At 45.3% G+C, this 20,033-nt stretch overlaps 1 protein-coding gene across 3 annotated transcripts in view; it reads right to left on the reverse strand.

Moving 5' to 3' along the window:
- Positions 1-20,033, reverse strand: part of NPHP4 (nephrocystin 4) — a 486,557-nt gene that overhangs the window by 163,425 nt on the left and 303,099 nt on the right. For all 3 annotated transcript variants that reach the window (XM_068240494.1, XM_068240492.1, XM_068240493.1), the window contains one exon: positions 1,721-1,912. In XM_068240494.1, the coding sequence (XP_068096595.1) occupies positions 1,721-1,912 (192 nt within the window). The remainder of the gene's footprint in view (positions 1-1,720; positions 1,913-20,033) is intronic.

Here is a 20,033-nt window from a genome sequence, read left to right on the forward strand (position 1 = left end):
TATAGGCGCTGGTGTTATATGCATGGACTCTGTATTAGGAGGTGCTGAGCATGCTTGATGAGTGACAGCTGACTTTTTACAAATAAATAACTGCAAAGTGGGGTGTGCGCAATTATTCAGCCACCTTTGGTCTGAGTGCAGTCAGTTGCCTATAGGCATTGCCTGATGAGTGCTAATGACTAAATATAGTGCGCCTGTGTGTAATCTAATCTCAGTACAAATACAGCTGCTCTGTGACAGCCTCAGAGGTTGTCCAAGAGAATATTGGGGACAACAACACCATGAAGTCCAAAGAACACACCAGACAGGTCAGGGATAAAGTTATTGAAACATTTAAAGCAGGCTTAGGCTACAAAAAGATTTCCAAAGCCTTGAACATCCCACGGAGCACTGTTCAAGTAATTATTCAGAAATGGAAGGAGTATGGCACAACTGTAAACCTACCAAGACAAGGCTGTCCACCTAAACTCACAGGCCGAACAAGGAGAGCGCTGATCAGAAATGCAGTCAAGAGGCCCATGGTGACTCTGGACGAGCTGCAGAGATCTACAGCTCAGGTGGGGGAATCTGTCCATAGGACAACTATTAGTCGGGCACTGCACAAAGTTGGCCTTTATGGAAGAGTGGCAAGAAAGCCATTGTTAACAGAAAAGCATAAAAAGTCCCGTTTGCAGTTTGCCACAAGCCATGTGGGGGAAACAGCAAACATGTGGAAAATGGTGCTCTGGTCAGTTGAGACCAAAATGGAATATTTTGGCCAAAATGCAAAACGCTATGTGTGGCGGGATACTAACACTGCACATCACTCTGAACACACCATCCCCACTGTCAAATATGGTGGTGGCAGCATCATGCTCTGGGGGTGCTTCTCTTCAGCAGGGACAGGGAAGCTGGTCAGAGTTGATGGGAAGATGGATGGAGCCAAATACAGGGCAATCTTGGAAGAAAACCTCTTGGAGTCTGCAAAAGACTTGAGACTGGGGTGGAGGTTCACCTTCCAGCAGGACAACGACCCTAAACATAAAGCCAGGGCAACAATGGAATGGTTTAAAACAAAACATCTCCATGTGTTACAATGGCCCAGTCAAAGTCCAGATCTAAATCCAATCGAGAATCTGTTCAAAGATCTGAAAACTGCTGTTCACAAACGCTGTCCATCTAATCTGACTGAGCTGTAGCTGTTTTGCAAAGAAGAATGGGCAAGGATTTCAGTCTCTAGATGTGCAAAGCTGGTAGAGACATACCCTAAAAGACTGGCAGCTGTAATTGCAGCAAAAGGTGGTTCTACACACCCCGCATTTTTTTTTTTTTAATGTTTGGAATCATGTATGATTTTCGTTCCACTTCTCACGTGTTCACCACTTTGTATTGGTCTTTCACGTGAAATTCCAATAAAACTGATTCATGTTTGTGGCAGTAATATGACAGAATGTGGAAAACTTCAAGGGAGCCGAAAACTTTTGCAAAGGACTGTATATGGGTTCACTGCTGGGAAAAAATACCCACGCAAACACTGGGAGAACATACAAACTCTGTGCAAAAATGTAACTTTTCTCTCTTTATTGTGACTTCTTTCTGTAAACTGTAAAATAAGCCTGACACTCATGACTGCCACACAAGTTTTTCGGATGCTCAGTGATTAACATATGTCAGAGAAAGAATAGATGCTAAAAATTCATGAGGAGCTCAGACACACACAGACACAGAAGCTACTGCTTACCTGCTGAAGGCCAGAAACTGCAAAACAATTTCATTACACTGCAGATAATCTGCTTCTTCTCTCTGGGGGTTAAAGTTCACTGGGCTTGAAGGATCAACCACCTCTGCCACTTCATTATTGCAGTCCAAAATTTCAGGGAAGCCAACCGAGTGAAGACGTGCCAGGGAGGCCCGAGACAAGATGGAGGTGGTGCTGGAAACAGGAAAAGATACTCCTTCAGGATGTTATATCAAATATCTAAGCAATTACATGAAAGCGGCCAATCAGCTGACTACTATACTCCTCCAAATGCCAGCTATTTGCTGTTTATTTGGGTTTTGTAAGTACCTAAAATTGTCCTCAGGGGAAATCTCAAAGGACAACTGAAGTGAGAGTGCTATGGAGGCTGCCATATTTATTTCCTTTAAAATAAAACCAGTTGCCTGGCAGCCCTGCTGATCTATTTGGCTTCAGTAGTGTCTGAATCACACCAGAAACAAGCATGCAGCTAATCTTGTCAGATCTGACAATGTCAAAACCACCTGATCTACTGCATGCTTGTTCAGGGTCTATGGCTAAAAAGGCAGAGGATCAGCAGGACAGCCAGGCAACTGGTATTGCTTAAAAGGAAATAAATATGGCAGCCTCCATATACCTCTCATTACAGTTGACCTTTAAGTCACACCAAAAAAAAAATGATTTTAACTTACCTGGAATTGCCCCCCTGGAATTAGCCGATGCCCACGATGTCGGTCTGAGTCCCTCTGGCAAGCACCAGCCACCCCCACAAACCTGACCAGCCCTGCACCTCCTTACCATGCTACCACGGCTGGGAGCGTTCTTTGCAAGCAGGTTAAGTTAAAAAAAATGTTTTGTGTGACTGAAGTCTCCCTTTAAGGGTACTCTCACACATGACAGAATGTGTATGCTAATTTCATATTTGAAAATTTGCGTTCGTCACACCTCGAATGAAAGTCAATGACATTGCATTTCTTGAGCGTTTCAATGCAAATTTTCAGATCTAGATCTTTTGTAGAATGAAACCGGCCCACATGTATGCATTTTTCACACCAGAAATGCGAAACGCAAACAATACAGGTCTATGGATATGTAAAAGTTTGGATTCCAAATGTGAAAATTTGTATTATTATTATTATTATGTGTAGTTCATTATATACCATTTCATTTAAATTGATGTAATACGTATGCAAAGACAAAAAATCGGATTCTGAAATAAATATCGAATGTGAAAAATTGTAGAATGCGGAATTGTAAATACGATAAAACGTAAACAAAAAAACGCAGGGATAATTGTGAAGGCACCGTTCTACAGATTTTTTTCATGGAAGCTTAATCAAGCCTGCCAATTAATTTAGACAGATGGACTTGAAGGTCAAGGAACTTGACTAGCGCTTGTTCACACTGTGTATAAAGCATATCACACAAGGTATGTATGTGCAGCAGCAGAGATATTACATATCATTATCATTTTAAAACATTGATATCAAAGCAACATGGATAAAGTTTAGGACTGGTGTTACCTATGTAATAATCTTCACCAGCAGTCTCAAGGTGCAACTTAAATTTCCCAGTGCTAAGCCCGGCCTTTTTATGCCCCACCTATCCATTTCATAGTTTAACACAAGAGCTCCTACAGGCCTCTGGGGCGCTAGCATCACACACAAAGATCAGCACATAAAGGTGGGGCTTAGCTGAAATGTGGGAAAGTCAAAACTGACACCCACATGTTGTTTCCACAGATCCAGGAGCCGTTCAAATGCTCAGGAATTGTTTTGAAAATGTAGACACCTTATCGCAGGTAGTCTAGTCACGTCCAGTTACATGACAGGTTTGCTTTAACATAATTGACTTCTCCAGACTGTGGCCTATGGCAAAGTTCCAAAAACAGTGCAAATTGGTTTGTCAGAGCCAGATAAACACATAATTTATGACATCCTTTGGTGTGCCAGAGTCCAAATGTTTTCTATGACAGATGATGAATTGTAGGAGTACAGTAAAGATAACCATGTATAGTTTTCATAAAGAAAATAGTGTTTGCATGTGAAAAATATGGATGATGGAGGCACAAATTACATGTTAATAAAAAATGCAGCCTATTGCTAATTTCAAGACGTACTTGAAAACTGGAAGTATAAAGACATATGGCCTACTGGAGTTTAAATACAGTACCCCTTTATGTATCCCATTAATATAGTTCTTGAGTAAAGTGTTGCTTGACAGGACACACAGGTGCAGCTTGCTGCCTGTACTGAGCATATTGGCCTGAGGTCATATGCACAGTTGGTTAAATGTAATTATTCATGTGTGCCCAGGTAAGATAAACTGCTATTTATGGCCCTGGCTACCATACCATAGGGAGACCTCAATGTTCAAGGACCTCCCACGACGAGGAAAAAGTAAAGGTAGGTGATACAGTTCTGATTTGTTTATTGTTACAATTCCATTTCACTTCTGTTTCTTATGTAGAATGAGGCAGGATATGATCATGACAAATCATACCCTTAAAAATCTATTATGAATTTGCTACACAAGCAATACCATTCATGGCAGGAACCGGTCAGTTCTGTCCATCCTGTGTGACATCACTTCCTGGTTGGCATTACTTCTATACCCACTTTTCAGTTGTTATGCTACCGGAGAAAACAAAACACACCTCCCATAGTGTGCCCACTCCAGCATACAAGACAAATGTGCTCACAGAACAATATTGATACACTCTGTCCCGTGTCTGCTAGGCAATTATGCAGATGATACCATTCCCAAACGTAGTGGACTCTTCTGAAACTTGGCTTCAGGACATGTGGGAGGGAGGCCGGGAACGGATACCAAAAAGGAAGTGATGTAGCATAAATGGGATGGACAACAGGAAGCAGGGAGAGAGCCAGGTGAGGGGCTTGGCAACTCACACAAGATGTTTGGCATTGGTAAGACTTTTAGTTTGATGTGCACTGGACTTTGAAATACTGTACATTAGTGTGGTATATCAAACCTTCTTATTATGATCAATTGATATAGTACCATTACCCTTTTTGTCACTGTACAGTTAGGCACATATACTTAAAATGCACACATGCTGAGAACTTAATATGGGAAACAAAGATGATACACAGATGAATAAAGCACCATGTAAAATGTTCAAGGAAATTAAAAATTAGTATATATAGAGAACTAGCAGGAAACACTAATAGAGAGAGCCCTGGCTACCAGTTATTGTGTTAAATGTGTGTTGCTGGGAGTTTTTTTTTTTTTTTACATTTTTGAATCAGAAATCTTTCTAGAACAACTTTGTGCAGAGCAGGGGCGTAACTAGAAACCACCCCCACCCCCCTTCAGAACTTTGGATGGTGCCTCACTTTCTGCACAGGTAAACTCAGGGCCGGATTTGTACTTTTTACTTCCCAAGGCCCGCTGTCATCAGCGCCCACCACACACACACACGGCATGCTCAAATAACGACTTTGGATGAAATCCGAATAGTTGTTATTCGGATTTCATCCAGTAAATTAAATCACCTGTGCGGGTGGGCGAGGGGGGGGGGGGTTAATCTTACCCATCAGGCGTCTTCTTAGCTCCATCCCTCGGCGCCTCCCACGATGCAGTCCGAGGGACGGCTGCAGACAAACATGCCCATTATTTTGTAGGATTTCATAGGTAGCTGTTAGGACAGTTTGTTAACCCGCCCCTCCTTAGGCTCCGCCCTAGTCCCCGGTCTACGGGGCCTGCCCACAAATCCGGCCCTGGGTAAACTGAGAACCAATGTTATTCAATTGGTTAGTGCACACTTGAATGTGTTTTTCCCATGCAAATAAAAACAGACAGCATTAAAGAACTGCAGGCATTTCTCTATCAATTACATTAGCCTCTGTAATAAAATGTCCCTGTTTTTACACATACAGACACACATGTGCAGAAACACATACAGAAAACTGACAGACGAGTGTGATCCCAGCCTCAGCTTACTACACTCACTCTGTCCATCTCTGATGGAGCAGAACTGACTCTGCAGACTTCTCCAGCATCACTACAGTACACAGCACTTGGGGGGTGGGTGAAGAGGCTGGGAGCAGAACTGGCTCTGCAGACTGCTCCAGCATCACTATAGTACACAGCACTTGGGAAGGGGGTGGAGAGGCATGGTCTACAAATCTTTGCCTACAAAACTTTGTGTAATTCCTTATTAGTGGCTGAGCAGATGCAGTCATTAGACCAATTGTGCAGAGAGCAGAAAGCTTTTTCTCTTGGTGATCGTAGTTGTCAGTCTCTCAGGACGAGCAAAATAAACTTTTCCCCCCACAGGGCCTCCAGCGGCTTCTGCCCCCCCTGTGGCTGCATTCTTTGCAGGGTCTATTGTTACACCCCTGGTGCAGAGCAATCCTAAAGATGCAATTGAAGTTCTGTGTTGTTTTTTAAAAAGCAGATAACACACACATTTGAAAGGTAAAAAAATAATTACGCCTGGAGTTTTGCTTTAGAGATGTAAAGACGGAACACACAGGCAATAATTCATATCCCCTATGACCATGAGTTCTTATCAATTAGCTCATTTAGAAAGCACATATGTTGATAATTCACAACCTTGGATTCAAACGTCTGGGTCATAAGATCCCTTGGCATAATTAAAGAACTATTTTAAACTAAGAAGCAGGTGGCTTCAACATCACATGGTTGGAACTTCTACTTATTAAAGCATTATTTTCCTCTGTTTAATTTGTGACCTTCTGTATCAGATATAAACTGGGGAGTACAGGGAGTATAATTGGACTGGATGTCATCCAGTCAAAATTGACAAGGATATTATCTGGATATTAGTACATCTGTCCCTCTCTAAATGTAAATGTAGCTATAAGAAGTGTACATAGTTTGAATACATGTGTGCATGGAAACCATGGAAACTTTACAGAATGATCTTCACTGGTTTAACATCTTTAAAGTGAACCTAAAGTCACTTAAAAAAACGAGATTAACTCACCTGGGGCTTCCCTCAGCCCCCTGCAGACGATCGGTGCCCTCGCAGCTCCGCTCCGATGTCCCAGGACCCGCCGGCGAGCACTTCCGGTTTGGCCGTCACCGGCCGACAGGGATGGGAACGCGAGTGATTGTTCGCGTTCCCAGCCTGTATATCGCCCCCTATGCTGCTATTGCGACCTCCTGGCCGCAATAGCAGCATAGGGGGCGATATACAGGCTGGGAACGCGAACAATCACTCGCGTTCCCATCCCTGTCGGCCGGTGATGGCCAAACCGGAAGTGCTCGCCGGCGGGTCCTGGGACATCGGAGCGGAGCTGCGAGGGCACCGATCGTCTGCAGGGGGCTGAGGGAAGCCCCAGGTGAGTTAATCTCGTTTTTTTTAAGTGACTTTAGGTTCACTTTAAGACCGCTCCACGCCAATTGGCGTGAAGTCCTGTGGCGGGGTTTTGCAGGAGATTGCTCGCGCCAATGCGGTGCCGCCAGGAGACTGTCCATCTATTTACACTATAAATCTACTATCTATGGCAGCGCTGTACTGGAGACAGCCGTGTGACATCCACCTTGGAGGCTCAGAAGCAATCGGCTGTCATAAGTTGATGCCTATGACAGCCGATCGATGTGATGGGCTGGCGGGGAGAGGGAAGGAGGGAAAGAAAAATAATTTAAAAAAGGGTACATTTATATAAGAAATAAAACAAATATATATATAAAATATACAAACATACTGGCAGGGATCAGAGCCCACCAACAGAAATCTCTGTTGGTGGCTGTTGGAAAAGGGGGGGGGGATTACTTGTGTGCTGAGTTGTATGGCCCTGCAGCGAGGTCTTAAGGCTTCAGTGGCCCGAATTGTAAAAAAAAGCCTGGTCACTAGGGGGGAGGGGGGGGGGGGGGAAGAGAAGCCTGTGGTCCTTAAGTGAATAAAGGACACCCAACCCAAAGCAAAGGTACCTACGGTAAGCAGAGAGGTATGTTGATGACGGATCCACATGCCTCTGTGTGTTGCCCATTACTCTACTCGTTCTTCTCGGTGTCTGTAATCAATCCTTTGAAAAATCTGACTGTCTGGCTAAAGTCAAATTTCAGACAGAAAAAGCATGATAGCATCAATGCTACCTTCTGTCACCCTCCCATTCCCCCCCCCTTATGGTGAGTGGGTCGGCTACAGTACCTTTCTGAAACACTTATACATCAAAGAAACAGTGAGACACAGCTTTAGATAAGGTTCTACGGCAGGGAAGTTCAAACAATCATTAGCTCAGCTCAGTTTCATAGTTTAAAATAAAGGGTGAGGTTTGTAAATTGCATATACAGTGGGATGCAAAAGTTTGGGCAACCTTGTTAATCGTCATAATTTTTCTGTATAAATCATTGGTTGTTACAATAAAAAATGTCAGTTAAATATATCATATAGGAGACACACACAGTGATATTGTACAAGTGAAATTACGTTTATTGGATTTACAGAAAGTGTGCAATAATTGTTTAAACAAAATTAGGCAGTGCATAAATTTGGGTACCACAAAAAAGAAACGAAATCAATATTTAGTAGATCCTCCTTTTGCAAAATTATAGCCTCTAAATGCTTCCTGTAGGTTCCAATGAGAGTCTGGATTCTGGTTGAAAGTATTTTGGACCATTCCTCTTTACAAAACATCTCTAATTCATTCAGGTTTGATAGCTTCGGAGCATGGACAGCTTTCTTTAAAGAGACTCTGTAACAAAATTTTGAGCCTTATTTCTTCTATCCTATAAGTTCCTATGCCTGTTCTAATGTGGTCTGTCTTACTGCAGCATTTTCTAGTTGCACTGTCTCTGTAATAAATCTTATATTCTTTCCTCTGTCGGCTCTGTCGGGCTGAGGCTGGAATGTGTGGAATGTGCAGCACTGCTTGTCATTGGCAGAAGCTTTACACACCCTCTCCAAGCTCTGCATGAGTCACACAGTAAGGTGTTTGTAAACACTGCCTAAAACTGGCAATTACAAGCCAGGATTGCAGCAAGGAGTGGCAGAAACAGTACAGAGGGGCCCAGGAGAACATAATGAAGAGAATGGTATGCTTTTTATTGTAAGAATTTTAGAGTACAGATTCTCTTTAACTCACACCGTAGATTTTCAAATATATTTAGGTCTGGGGACTGAGATGGCCAGTCCAGAATGTTGTACTTGTTCCTCTGCATGAATGCCTTAGTGGATTTTGAGAAGTGTTTAGGGTCATTGTCTTTTACAAAGATTTAGCCCTGGCGCAGCTTCAGCTTTGTCACTGATTCCTGGACATTGGTCTCCAGAATCTGCTGATACTGAGTGGAATCCATGCGTCCCTCAACTTCGACAAGATTCCCAGTCCCTGCACTAGCCACACAGCCCCACAGCATGATGGAACCATCACCATATTTTACTGTAGGTAGCAGGTGTTTTTTTGGAATGCTTTGTCCTTTTTTCTCCATGCATAATGCCCCTTGTTATGCCCAAATAACTCAAATTTTAGTTTCATCAGTCCACAGCACCTTATTCCAAAATGAAGCTAGCTTGACCAAATGTGCTTTAGCATACCTCAAGCGTCTCTGTTTGTGCTGTGGGCGAAGAAAAGGCTTCCTCTGCATCACTCTCGCATAAAGCATCCCCTTGTGTAAAGTGCGCCAAATGGTTGAACGATGCACAGTGACTCCATATGCAGCAAGATTGTTGTAGGTCTTTGGTGCTGGTCTGTGGGTTGACTCTGACTGTTTTCATCATTCATCGCTTCTGTTTATCTGAGATTTTTGTTGGTCTAACACTTCGAGCCTTAACTTGAACCAGGGGCGTTCCTAGGGTCCTTGGAGATCGGGGGCACCTGTGGGCACTAGGTGGGGGTTGGCAAAAAACGGGAGTGGTCATGCAGTGAGTGGGCGTGGCCATGGGTGGGGCCAAACGTACATGAACTTAGCAGCGGTGTAAGCTACAGATAACGGGCCTGCCCATCGAAATACTGGATGGAGCCCCCTGTCCTTTAGATAATTTACGATCAGTATAGGCATAGATCAAAGATGTATACGCACATACAATTTTGACAAGTCACTTATCTATCGCAAAGTGGCAACAGCAATTTAAACTAAATACTGTACAAACGTTTTAACACATACATGAACATTATGGAAAATCCAAGTTGAAAAACTGTGAAGATAAACAATTTCATCCATCCTACTACTGAAAAAATGTATTTATTTTTTTTTAGAACCTCCCAGTTTTATTTTCTGTTTTAAAAAGCTAAAAAAGTAGGTTTAATGCTATTGTCTCATATGATGATGATTCAGTTTTTCCCATAGTCTCGCAGTTAGCAATCATGTGACCCCCAACAAGACAAATTCAGCAATCATGAGGCCCCCAACAAATCATGAGGTCCCCAACAAGACACATTCAGCAATCATGAGGCCCCCAACAAGACAAATTCAGCAATCATGAGGCCCCCAACATGACAAAGTCGGCAAACATGATGTCCCCAACAAATCATGAGGCCCCCAACAAGACAAATTCAGCAATCATGAGGCCCCCAACATGACAAATTCAGCAATCGTGAGGCCCCCAACAAGACAAATTCAGCAATCATAAGGCCCCCAACAAATCATGAGGCCCCCCAACAAGACAAATTCAGCAGTCTTGAGGCCCCCAACAAATCATGAGGCTCCCAACAAGACAAATTCAGCAACCATGAAGCCCCCAACAAGACAAATTCAGCAGTCATGGGGCACATAAATAGACAGCATTTCACATAAATAGGCAGAATGCCCCCTTAATATGGTAGACACCTCTCACCTGGCTTCTGAATTCTCCTGTACTGGCTGCTGTGCCTGGCAATACGGTTTTTGGCTGGATTGGGGATGATGTGTGGGCTGAAAGGCCTGGCAGTGATGCTGTGGCCTGGCTGGCGGTGATGCTGTGGCCGGGTTGGCTGGCGGTGATGCTGTGGCCGGGTTGGCTGGCGGTGATGCTGTGGCTGGGTTGACGTTTATGCTGTGGCTGGGTTGTCTGGCGGTAATGCTGGGCTGTGCTAGGCTGGTTGAAAGGAATGCTGGCCTGACTGGTGGTGATGCTGTGGCCCTTTTGACAGTGATTCTGGGCTGGTTGGCTGGTGGTGATGCTGGGCTGGCTGGCCTGGATAGTTCAGGTAGCGACAGGTGCCCCCTAGTTAAGGTAGCGCCAGGAGTCCCCTAGTTAAGGTAGCGCCAGGAGTCCCCCAGTTCAGGTAGCGCCAGGAGTCCCCCAGTTCAGGTAGGGACAGGAGACCCCCAGCTCATTTAGTGACAGGAGCCCCCCAGTGTATGTAGTGACAGGAGGCCCCAGTTTAGGTAGTGAGTAACAGGGACCCCCAGTTAGATAGGGAGTGACAGCAGGGACCCCCAGTTAGATAGGGAGTGACAGCAGGGACCCCCAGTTAGATAGGGAGTGACAGCAGGGACCCCCAGAGTGACAGCAGGGACCCCCAGTTAGATAGGGAGTGACAGCAGGGACCCCCAGTTAGGGAGGGACAGCAGGGACCCCTAGTTACATAGGGAGTGACAGCAGGGACCCCCAGTAAGATAGTGACAGCAGGGACCACCAGTTAGATAGTGACAGCAGGGACCCCCAGTTAGATAGTGACAGCAGGGACCCCCAGTTAAGTAGTGAGTGACAGCAGGGATCCCCAGTTAGTGAGTGACAGCAGGGACCCCCAGTTAGATAGGGAGTGACAGCAGGGCCCCCCAGTTAGATAGGGAGTGACAGCAGGGACCCCCAGTTAGATAGGGAGTGACAGCAGGGAACCCCAGTTAGATAGGGAGTGACAGCAGGGCCCCCCAGTTAGATAGTGACAGCAGGGACCCCCAGTTAGGGAGTGACAGCAGGGACCCCCAGTTAGATAGTGAGTGACAGCAGGGACCCCCAGTAAGATAGTGACAGCAGGGACCACCAGTTAGTGACAGCAGGGACCCCCAGTTAGATAGTGACACCAGGGACCCCCAGTTAGATAGTGAGTGACACCAGGGACCCCCGTTAGGTAGTGAGTGATAGGCGCCCCCAGATTAGGTAGTGAGTGATAGGCGCAGCCCCCTCCCCCGTGATGTAGTGAGTGACATGGCCGCCCCCCTGCCTTTAAAATGTAATCGCGGGGATGCCAGACAGGAGGACGCCGACCGGGAGCCCAAAAGAAGCGCGTGCAGGGGGCGGAGTTACCACGCTCGCTCACTCCAGCCCCCTGCGGCTGTCTCCACAGTCAGTCCACACTATGATCCCACACCGGCACGCCCCCTGCCAGGTGCTGCTCAGTGACAGCGGCGCTTGTGATTGGGCAGGGGGCGGTGCAGGAGAGGAGGACTGTCAGCACCACCCACAACATGGCGGCCGCCGTATCGAGCGAACGGCGGCCGCGTTTAACAATAGATTTGGGGCACCCATGTAGGGCACTCCCCAAACTGAGATCCGTGGCACCCCTGAGGCATATTGGGGGCACGTGCCACCAACAAATAGCGCTAGCGACGCGCCTGACTTGAACTGAGCCTGTGGTTTTCCATTTCCTCAATATGTTCCTAACAGTGGAAACAGACAGCTGAAATCTCTGAGACAGCTTTATGTATCCTTCCCCTAAACCATGATGGTGAACAATCTTTGTCTTCAGGTCATTTGAGAGTTGTTTTGAGACCCCCATCATGTTTCTACTCTTCAGAGAAAATTAAAAGAGGAGGGAAACTTACGCTTGACCCCCTTAAATACTCTTTCTCATAATTGGATTCATCTGTGTATGTAGGTCAGGGGTCACTGAGCTTACCAAGCCAATTTGAGTTGCAATAATTAGTTCTAAAGGTTTTGGAATCAATAACATTTTTGGAATCAAACAAATTTATGCACCTGCCTAATTTTATTTAAACAATTATTGCACAGTTTCTTTAAATCCAATAAACTTAATTTCACTTCTCAAATATCACTGTGTGTGTCTCCTATATGATATATTTCACTGACATTTTTTATCATAACAACAAACTATTTATACAGGAAAATCATGACGATTAACAAGGTTGCCCAAACTTTCGCACCCCACTGTATGACAGAATGATGCAATGTTCTAAAAATAAAAAGCTATATAACAGAAAATAAAAAAAAAATGAGACTCTTTTCTTAGCTAATAATGTTCTATTAATTATGCGTACTACATATACAATGCATTATATCATACTTTTTTTTGCTTCACTGTCACTTTAAGGTTAGGCACTACCATGAGGGGTTAAAGTTAGGGGGCAGGAGGGTTAAAGGGACTCCGAGCACCTCTCATGGGCATGCCTATAAGATAGACGACTTCCGACCCCTTTGGAGGAGCCTGCTGCAATGGCCATGAATATCACTTCCTCTTCCTGCTTCATTCAGTGATGCACTTCTCTAACAGAGAAGACAGGGGTGACCCGAAAGCTATAACAGAGCCAAGATGGCAGCCGCGATATTTAAATTGAATGAAAACTATTTGGTGCAGAACAGCGATTCAGGCATCAAATGAAAGAGGGGGGGGGGGGGGGGGTTAAGGGTAGGCACCACTATGGGGGTTTAAGGCTTAAGCACCACCATGGGGGTTAAGGTTAGGTACTTGGGGGGGTTGGGGTTAGGTTTATATTTTAACAGTGGCTAAATCAGGGTGCCTTTTGTAAATGGAATCACATTACCGGCTTCAAAATAACGTTTATCGGCGCCCTTTTATGAATTAAATTCCGTTTATTGGCTACATCTGGCACCCTTTTAGAAATTAAATCATGTTTATTGCTACATCCAGCACCCTTTAGAAACAACATCACATTTATCGCCTATATCTGGCGCCATTTTAAAAACAAAATCATGCTTATCGGCTACATCCAGCACCCTTTTCTAAACAAAATCACATTTATTGGCTATATCTGGCGCCCTTTTCTAAATTAAAGCACATTTATCGGCTGCATCTGGAGCCATTTATAAACAAAATCACATTTATTGGCTATATCTGGCGCCCTTTTATAAATGAAATCATGTTTATCGGCTACCTCTGGAGCCTTTTAAAAAATATATTTTTATCAGCTATATCTGGTGCCCTTTTATAAACAAAACCATGTTTATCGGCTACATCCGGCGCCCTTTATACACAAAGAGTTACAGATTGCCCAGCAAGCTCATGGTGAACCAGAACTCCTAGGAGTGTGTAAGGGGCTACAATGTACCAAAAGGTCTCTTACTAAAATACTATAGAAAACAAAAGTTTGCTTTCTTAAACAGAAAGCATTTGCGATAATTCAGGTTGGAGTGAGCTTGAGATGTCTCCCAGTGCATCACTGCTGAAATATGCAAATCACCCACAGATGTCCCTGTAAGCTAAACACACCTCCAGATCCGCTAGAATGCAATTATGTATATTAGCTTGTTAAATATAAAGAGCAACAATAATCCAACATGCATACAGACTGTTTTGGATTGGTTGATCCTCATCAGTGCATGGAATGGATTAGTGTGGCAACTGAGTACAATCCTGAAGCATCAAAGGCAGTGTATCAAGACGTTGCTTGCATATCAAGTCAAGATTGCACAACATTTTTTACTTGTATTGCAAAGCGCTCTTAAACCAAGTTACTTTCAAACCAAGGTTTTACTGTACATCATTGCATTCCAGTGGATCTGGAGGTGTCTCTAGCTTTCCGGGACAACAATGGTTACTTTGCATATTTCAGTAGTGATACACTGGGTGACATCTCGGAGCTCACCCACTTGAGCCTTAGGGAAACAGACATTACATTGCGCAATAGTTGTCCTTTCAGCTATAACTGACAGCAACTGGTATATTTCAGGTCTGACAAAATCTTGACAGAACTGGAAGGGATTGTTGTTAGAAGAAAATGGTGAACGTCTGAGAGGAACTGATGACGCATGACCCGTTACCTTGACTCCAACTCCCTGTTTGACCCCCTACAATCAGGATTTCGGCCAGGCCACTCCACCGAGACTGCTCTCACCAAGGTCGTCAATGACCTCACGCTCGCCAAGGCCGAAGGAAAATACACTATACTTCTCCTCCTAGACCTCTCATCAGCATTCGACACTGTTGATCACTCCCTGCTTCTCCAGTCCCTGCAATCTGTGGGTATCAAAGACCTTGCCCTAGCATGGTTTTCCTCCTACCTCTCAAATCGCTCCTTCAAGATCTCCTTCAATGGTTCCTCCTCAACCTCCTTCCCACTTTCAGTTGGGGTCCCCCAAGGCTCTGTTCTTGGTCCCCTGCTGTTCTCCATTTACATTGCCTCCATTGGAAAACTCCTCTCCTGTCTGGGTTTCAACTATCACCTATATGCAGATGATACCCAGATTTACCTCCATACCACTGACCTCTCCACCACCACCATGGAGAAGGTATCCTCTGGTCTCTCAGCTATTTCATCCTGGATGTCTGCCAGGTTCCTCAAATTAAACCTGGATAAGACTGAACTCCTAATCTTCCCGCCTCGTGCTGCTTCACCCCCCACTGACCTCTATGTCACTGTCAATGGCACAATCATTCATCCAACCACACAAGCCCGCTGCCTGGGTGTCACCCTGGACTCGGCCCTCTCCTTCACCTCCCACATCCAAACCGTAGCTAGAGCCTGCTATTTCCACTTACGCAACATCTCCAAGATCCGATCCGGCCTTTCCTGACCCCAGACACTACCAAACTCCTTGTCCATGCCCTCATCATCTCCCACCTGGACTACTGCAACTCCCTCTTGTCAGGCCTTCCTCAAAACCGCATTGCCCCCCTAAAATCCATCATGAACGCAGCAGCCAGACTCATCTACTCCTCCCACCGCTCTGTCTCCACGACTCCCCTACTCAAATCCCTTCATTGGCTTCCAATTCACTTCAGAATCAGCTTCAAGATCCTATGTTTGGCATGCAAATCCATACACAAGTCCTGCCCAACCTACATCTCTGACCTGGTCAGCAGATATACACCTGGCCGCCCACTTCGCTCCTCTCACGACCTCCTCTTAACCACCCCACGCATCTCGCACTCCCATGCCAGACTGCAGGACTTCACTAGAGCTGCCCCTATCCTGTGGAACTCTCTCCCACTGCCCATCAGGCTCGCTTCCACCTTCAAAAAAGCACTCAAAACTCACTTCTTTAAGGAGGCCTACATCAACTCAACACTACCCTAATCCTTTCTGCCCATAACTTCTTGCTGCACCCCCTCCTTTTGTGTCACCAACCCCTCCCTCTAGATTGTAAGCCTTTGGCAGGGCCCTCTCCCCTTGTGTATCATACTTGACTGTGTGCACTGTACCCAGAATTTGGAACTGGTAATTTTTACCACTACCATTCCAGTTTATGATCTGGCATTGTACTCCTATCTGCATTGTGTTGTGTATCTGGCTTTAAGAAACACCACAGCTGTGAAACAGCCCTCATCCAAGTCTGCAACGACCTGCTCATGGCAAGGGACAGAGGGGAATGCTCCATCCTAATCCTGTTGGATCTCTCAGCGGCTTTTGATACAGTTGACCATGAAATCCTGCTTAACAGACTGCAGGAGTACTGTGGCATCAGTGGTTCAGTCCTCCAGTGGTTCAGATCATTCCTGACTGACAGAACACAGAGAGTATCCCTAGGACCTATAATGTCCAAACCTGCACCTCTACAATTCGGAGTGCCACAAGGATCAATCCTATCCCCTCTGCTGTTTGCAATCTACATGTTGCCACTCCGTACACTTATCCAACGACATGGCCTGACGTACCACTGCTACGCCGATGACACACAGCTATACCTGTCCTTCAAACCTGGTGAAACAGACCCTACTCCAAAAATAAACTCTTGCTTAGCTGAGCTACAGGCATGGATGAATGATAACTGGTTGAAACTGAATGCTGACAAAACTGAGGTCCTCTTTGTCCAAAGTCAGTGCTCGCCATCAAAACAGCTCTATCCTAAAGCAACACCAATCAGGATTGGGAATTCGGACATAAACAGCTCCAACCTTGTGCGCAGCCTTGGCATACTAATCGATGGGGATTTAGGTTTCAGAAACCAAATTTCATCTATAGTTAAATCTTCCTACTTTCATCTGAAGAACATTGCAAAGATTAAACATCTGATTCCCCCAGAGGATCTTCCAACCCTAGTTCACGCCTTCATCACATCACGGCTGGATTACTGCAATGCCCTTTATGCTGGCCTCCCCAAAAAGGACCTGCGTCGCCTGCAATTAGTGCAGAATGCTGCTGCCAGATTGCTAACAAACCAGCCTCGCCACTGTCACATTACACCGATCCTTCGCTCACTGCACTGGCTACCAGTAGAATGGAGAATACTTTTCAAGATTGGACTGCTGACATTCAAATCCCTGCACAATCTGGGCCCTGGATACATGAAGGACTTGCTGAAGCTGCACCACACCTCTCACAACCTCAGATCAGCTAGTTCTATAAACTTGGTCACTCCCAGAGTGCACCTCAAAAAATCTGGAGATAGAGCCTTCTGTCATGCTGCCCCTACTCTTTGGAACTCCCTGCCACACCCAGTAAAGACAGCACCATCCCTGGAGCTATAGACTGAAAAGCCACCTGTTTAGCCTGGCATTTCCGGACTTTTTTCTGGACTAAAATTCTTCCTCTGTACCACAATGGTCTGAGCCATGCTTATGCGCTTTGAGTCCTATGGGAGAAAAGCGCTCTACAAATGTTATTTGTTGTTGTTGTTGTATCTTATTGCTATTACCTGTATTGTTGTATCTATGGTCTGTTACCTGTATTGTTCTGTCACCCCTGTTATCATTGTCTGTAATCCTATTTATTGTACAGTGCTGCGTAATATGTTGGCGCTATATAAATCTAATAAATAATAATAATAATAATAATAATGGTGTGGTACGTATGCAATACTAATTTGCAGGTACATCATATGTGTTTATTTTAAATATTTTTACTTGGTTTATGTTCCCTTTAAAGAACAGAATATGTGTACTCCAGCCACACATGACAAACCCATCACAATATAGGCAGAGTGACACCTAAACATGGGGCGTGGGCAAGATGCATTTCGTGAGCCATAAGTAAAAAAAGCCAGGTCTACAGTATGTGTCATTTGATCTCATTGCTCTTCAGTTCATTAAGCTTCCCCATCTGTCTGTAAGGATAGCTATCTGTTGGTTCAGTTAGTTGAGTCACATAATGTAAAATGTCACATTTACTGTATTTACTCTTTCCCTAAAAGAACACATAAGAGAAATGATTCAGTAAATGGCACAGCTCTGGTATATCCCCGCATCTTATACAGGGCAATGTGTGGTGCTGAACATCCAGGATAATATAACAAAATAATAACACTGAGCCAGGCTGAACAGACTGTGTGAGTCAGCCTTCTTGGCATTTTGCACAAACACATGGTGACTGCTATTTCTGGTTTAGGAACAATCCTACGTGCATTTTTTTTTTCAATTTACAGTTAATCAAAGCTACATTGCTGCTAGAGATGCAGATGCTCAAATTTCTAAGTATTTTAAATCTTATACCTGTCAGGATGTGCAACTTCGTAAATGAAAACAGATGCATAAAGGACAACTATCATGAAAAATTGTAAAATGTAACAACTTCATGCCTTGGGCTGAAAGATGACCTGAACTCTAGCACATCACACAATGAAAAGTCTTTATTTTAATTATAGTTGATAATAAATTCACTGGACTGTGTTCTATGCTTGTTTTGCTAGACCACAGTGTCTTATCAGCAGAGTTGTGAGCTGTGTGTGAGCTTTGCCGATGCAGCTTTCTGCCCTGTCTAAACACGAGCTTAACCCTATCATTGCTTCTAGTGAAGTTAAACCAAGTAAAACTTTGCGTTTCTTTAGGATTTCCATACAGATTTTTCTCCCAAAAAGTTTTATCATGCTGTGGCTAATCTTTTAGAGCAGAGAGGAAATTCTGAGTTAAGTTACACGTAAAGGGAACAGATGAGCATGTGCTTTTTGGGAGAATAGCCAGACTTATATAATCATTCTACTTGAACTAAAAATGCATAAATTGGATGTTTATAAACATCCATATTGCAGGGAGTGGTTAAAGTATGTATGTATACATACTTTGGAGGTATACATTTGTCTCAGAGTAAGGCCCGGTTCACACTTGCGGTGGCCCTCCGGAATCGCCGTGCCGGAGCCGCACCGCCTGCAGAACGGACGGAACGGACGCACGGCATAGCAATTAAAGCCTATGCGTCCGTTCACATGGGTCCGTTCTGCAGAACCGGAGCCGGACCGGATCCGGGCCGGATCCGGACTCCGGCCTCCGTTCCAACATGCGCTATTTTTTCATCCAGCCCCTCCGGCAGCCGTATCCGGGGCGGAGCCGGACTGCACCATCCGGCCAATACAAACAAATGGGAACCGGAGGCCGCACAACACACTGGCTGAGAAATCCGGATCTTCTACCCCACTTCCTATGCGGATTTTTGCGGCGATATTGGCTGGGGACACATGGGCAAGCATTTTGGAGTGGAGCAGCACGAGCTGGAGGTGTTGGCAGGATGTTGGCAGCATGTCGGAGGTGGAGGTGAGTGCTAAACAGCAGAGGGCCTGATTCCACAGGTCCCCCTTCTGCTGACCTCCCAGACCCCAACATTTTTTTTTTTTTTTACGTATATTTTGCCAAACGGATCCGGATCGCATCCTGATTGCCACCTGATGCAACCTGACCGGATCCGGATCGGATCCGGATCAGAACCGTACGGTTCCGATCCGGATCCGGTCCGGATCCGGTCAGGTCATCCGGTCCGTTTGGCAAACAACCGCTAATGTGAACCGGGCCTAAAATGCACAAAAAATATAATTTTTCCTATCTAAGGCCCGGTTCACACTTGCGGTTGTCTGCCAAACGGACCGGATGACCTGACCGGATCCGGACCGGATCCGGATCGGAACCGTACGGTTCTGATCCGGATCCGATCCGGATCCGGTCAGGTTGCATCAGGTGTCCATCAGGATGCGATCCGGATCCGTTTGGCAGAAGTAACGTAAAACACCAAAAAAAAGTTGGGGTCTGGGAGGTCAGCAGAAGGGGGACCTGTGGAATCAGGCCCTCTGCTGTTTAGCACTCACCTCCACCTGCGACATGCTGCCAACATCTCCGGATCCGGATCCAGCTGTGCTGCTCCACTCCAAAATGCTTGCCCATGTGTCCCCAGCCAATATCGCCGCAAAAATCCGCATAGGAAGTGGGGTAGAACATCCGGATTTCTCAGCCAGTGTGTTGTGCGGCCTCCGGTTCCCATTTGTTTGTATTGGCCGGATGGTGCAGTCCGGCTCCGCCCCGGATACGGCTGCCGGAGGGGCCGGATGAAAAAATAGCGCATGTTG

Source organism: Hyperolius riggenbachi, chromosome 6 (genome assembly GCF_040937935.1).
Source record: "Hyperolius riggenbachi isolate aHypRig1 chromosome 6, aHypRig1.pri, whole genome shotgun sequence".
NCBI lineage: Eukaryota > Metazoa > Chordata > Amphibia > Anura > Hyperoliidae > Hyperolius > Hyperolius riggenbachi.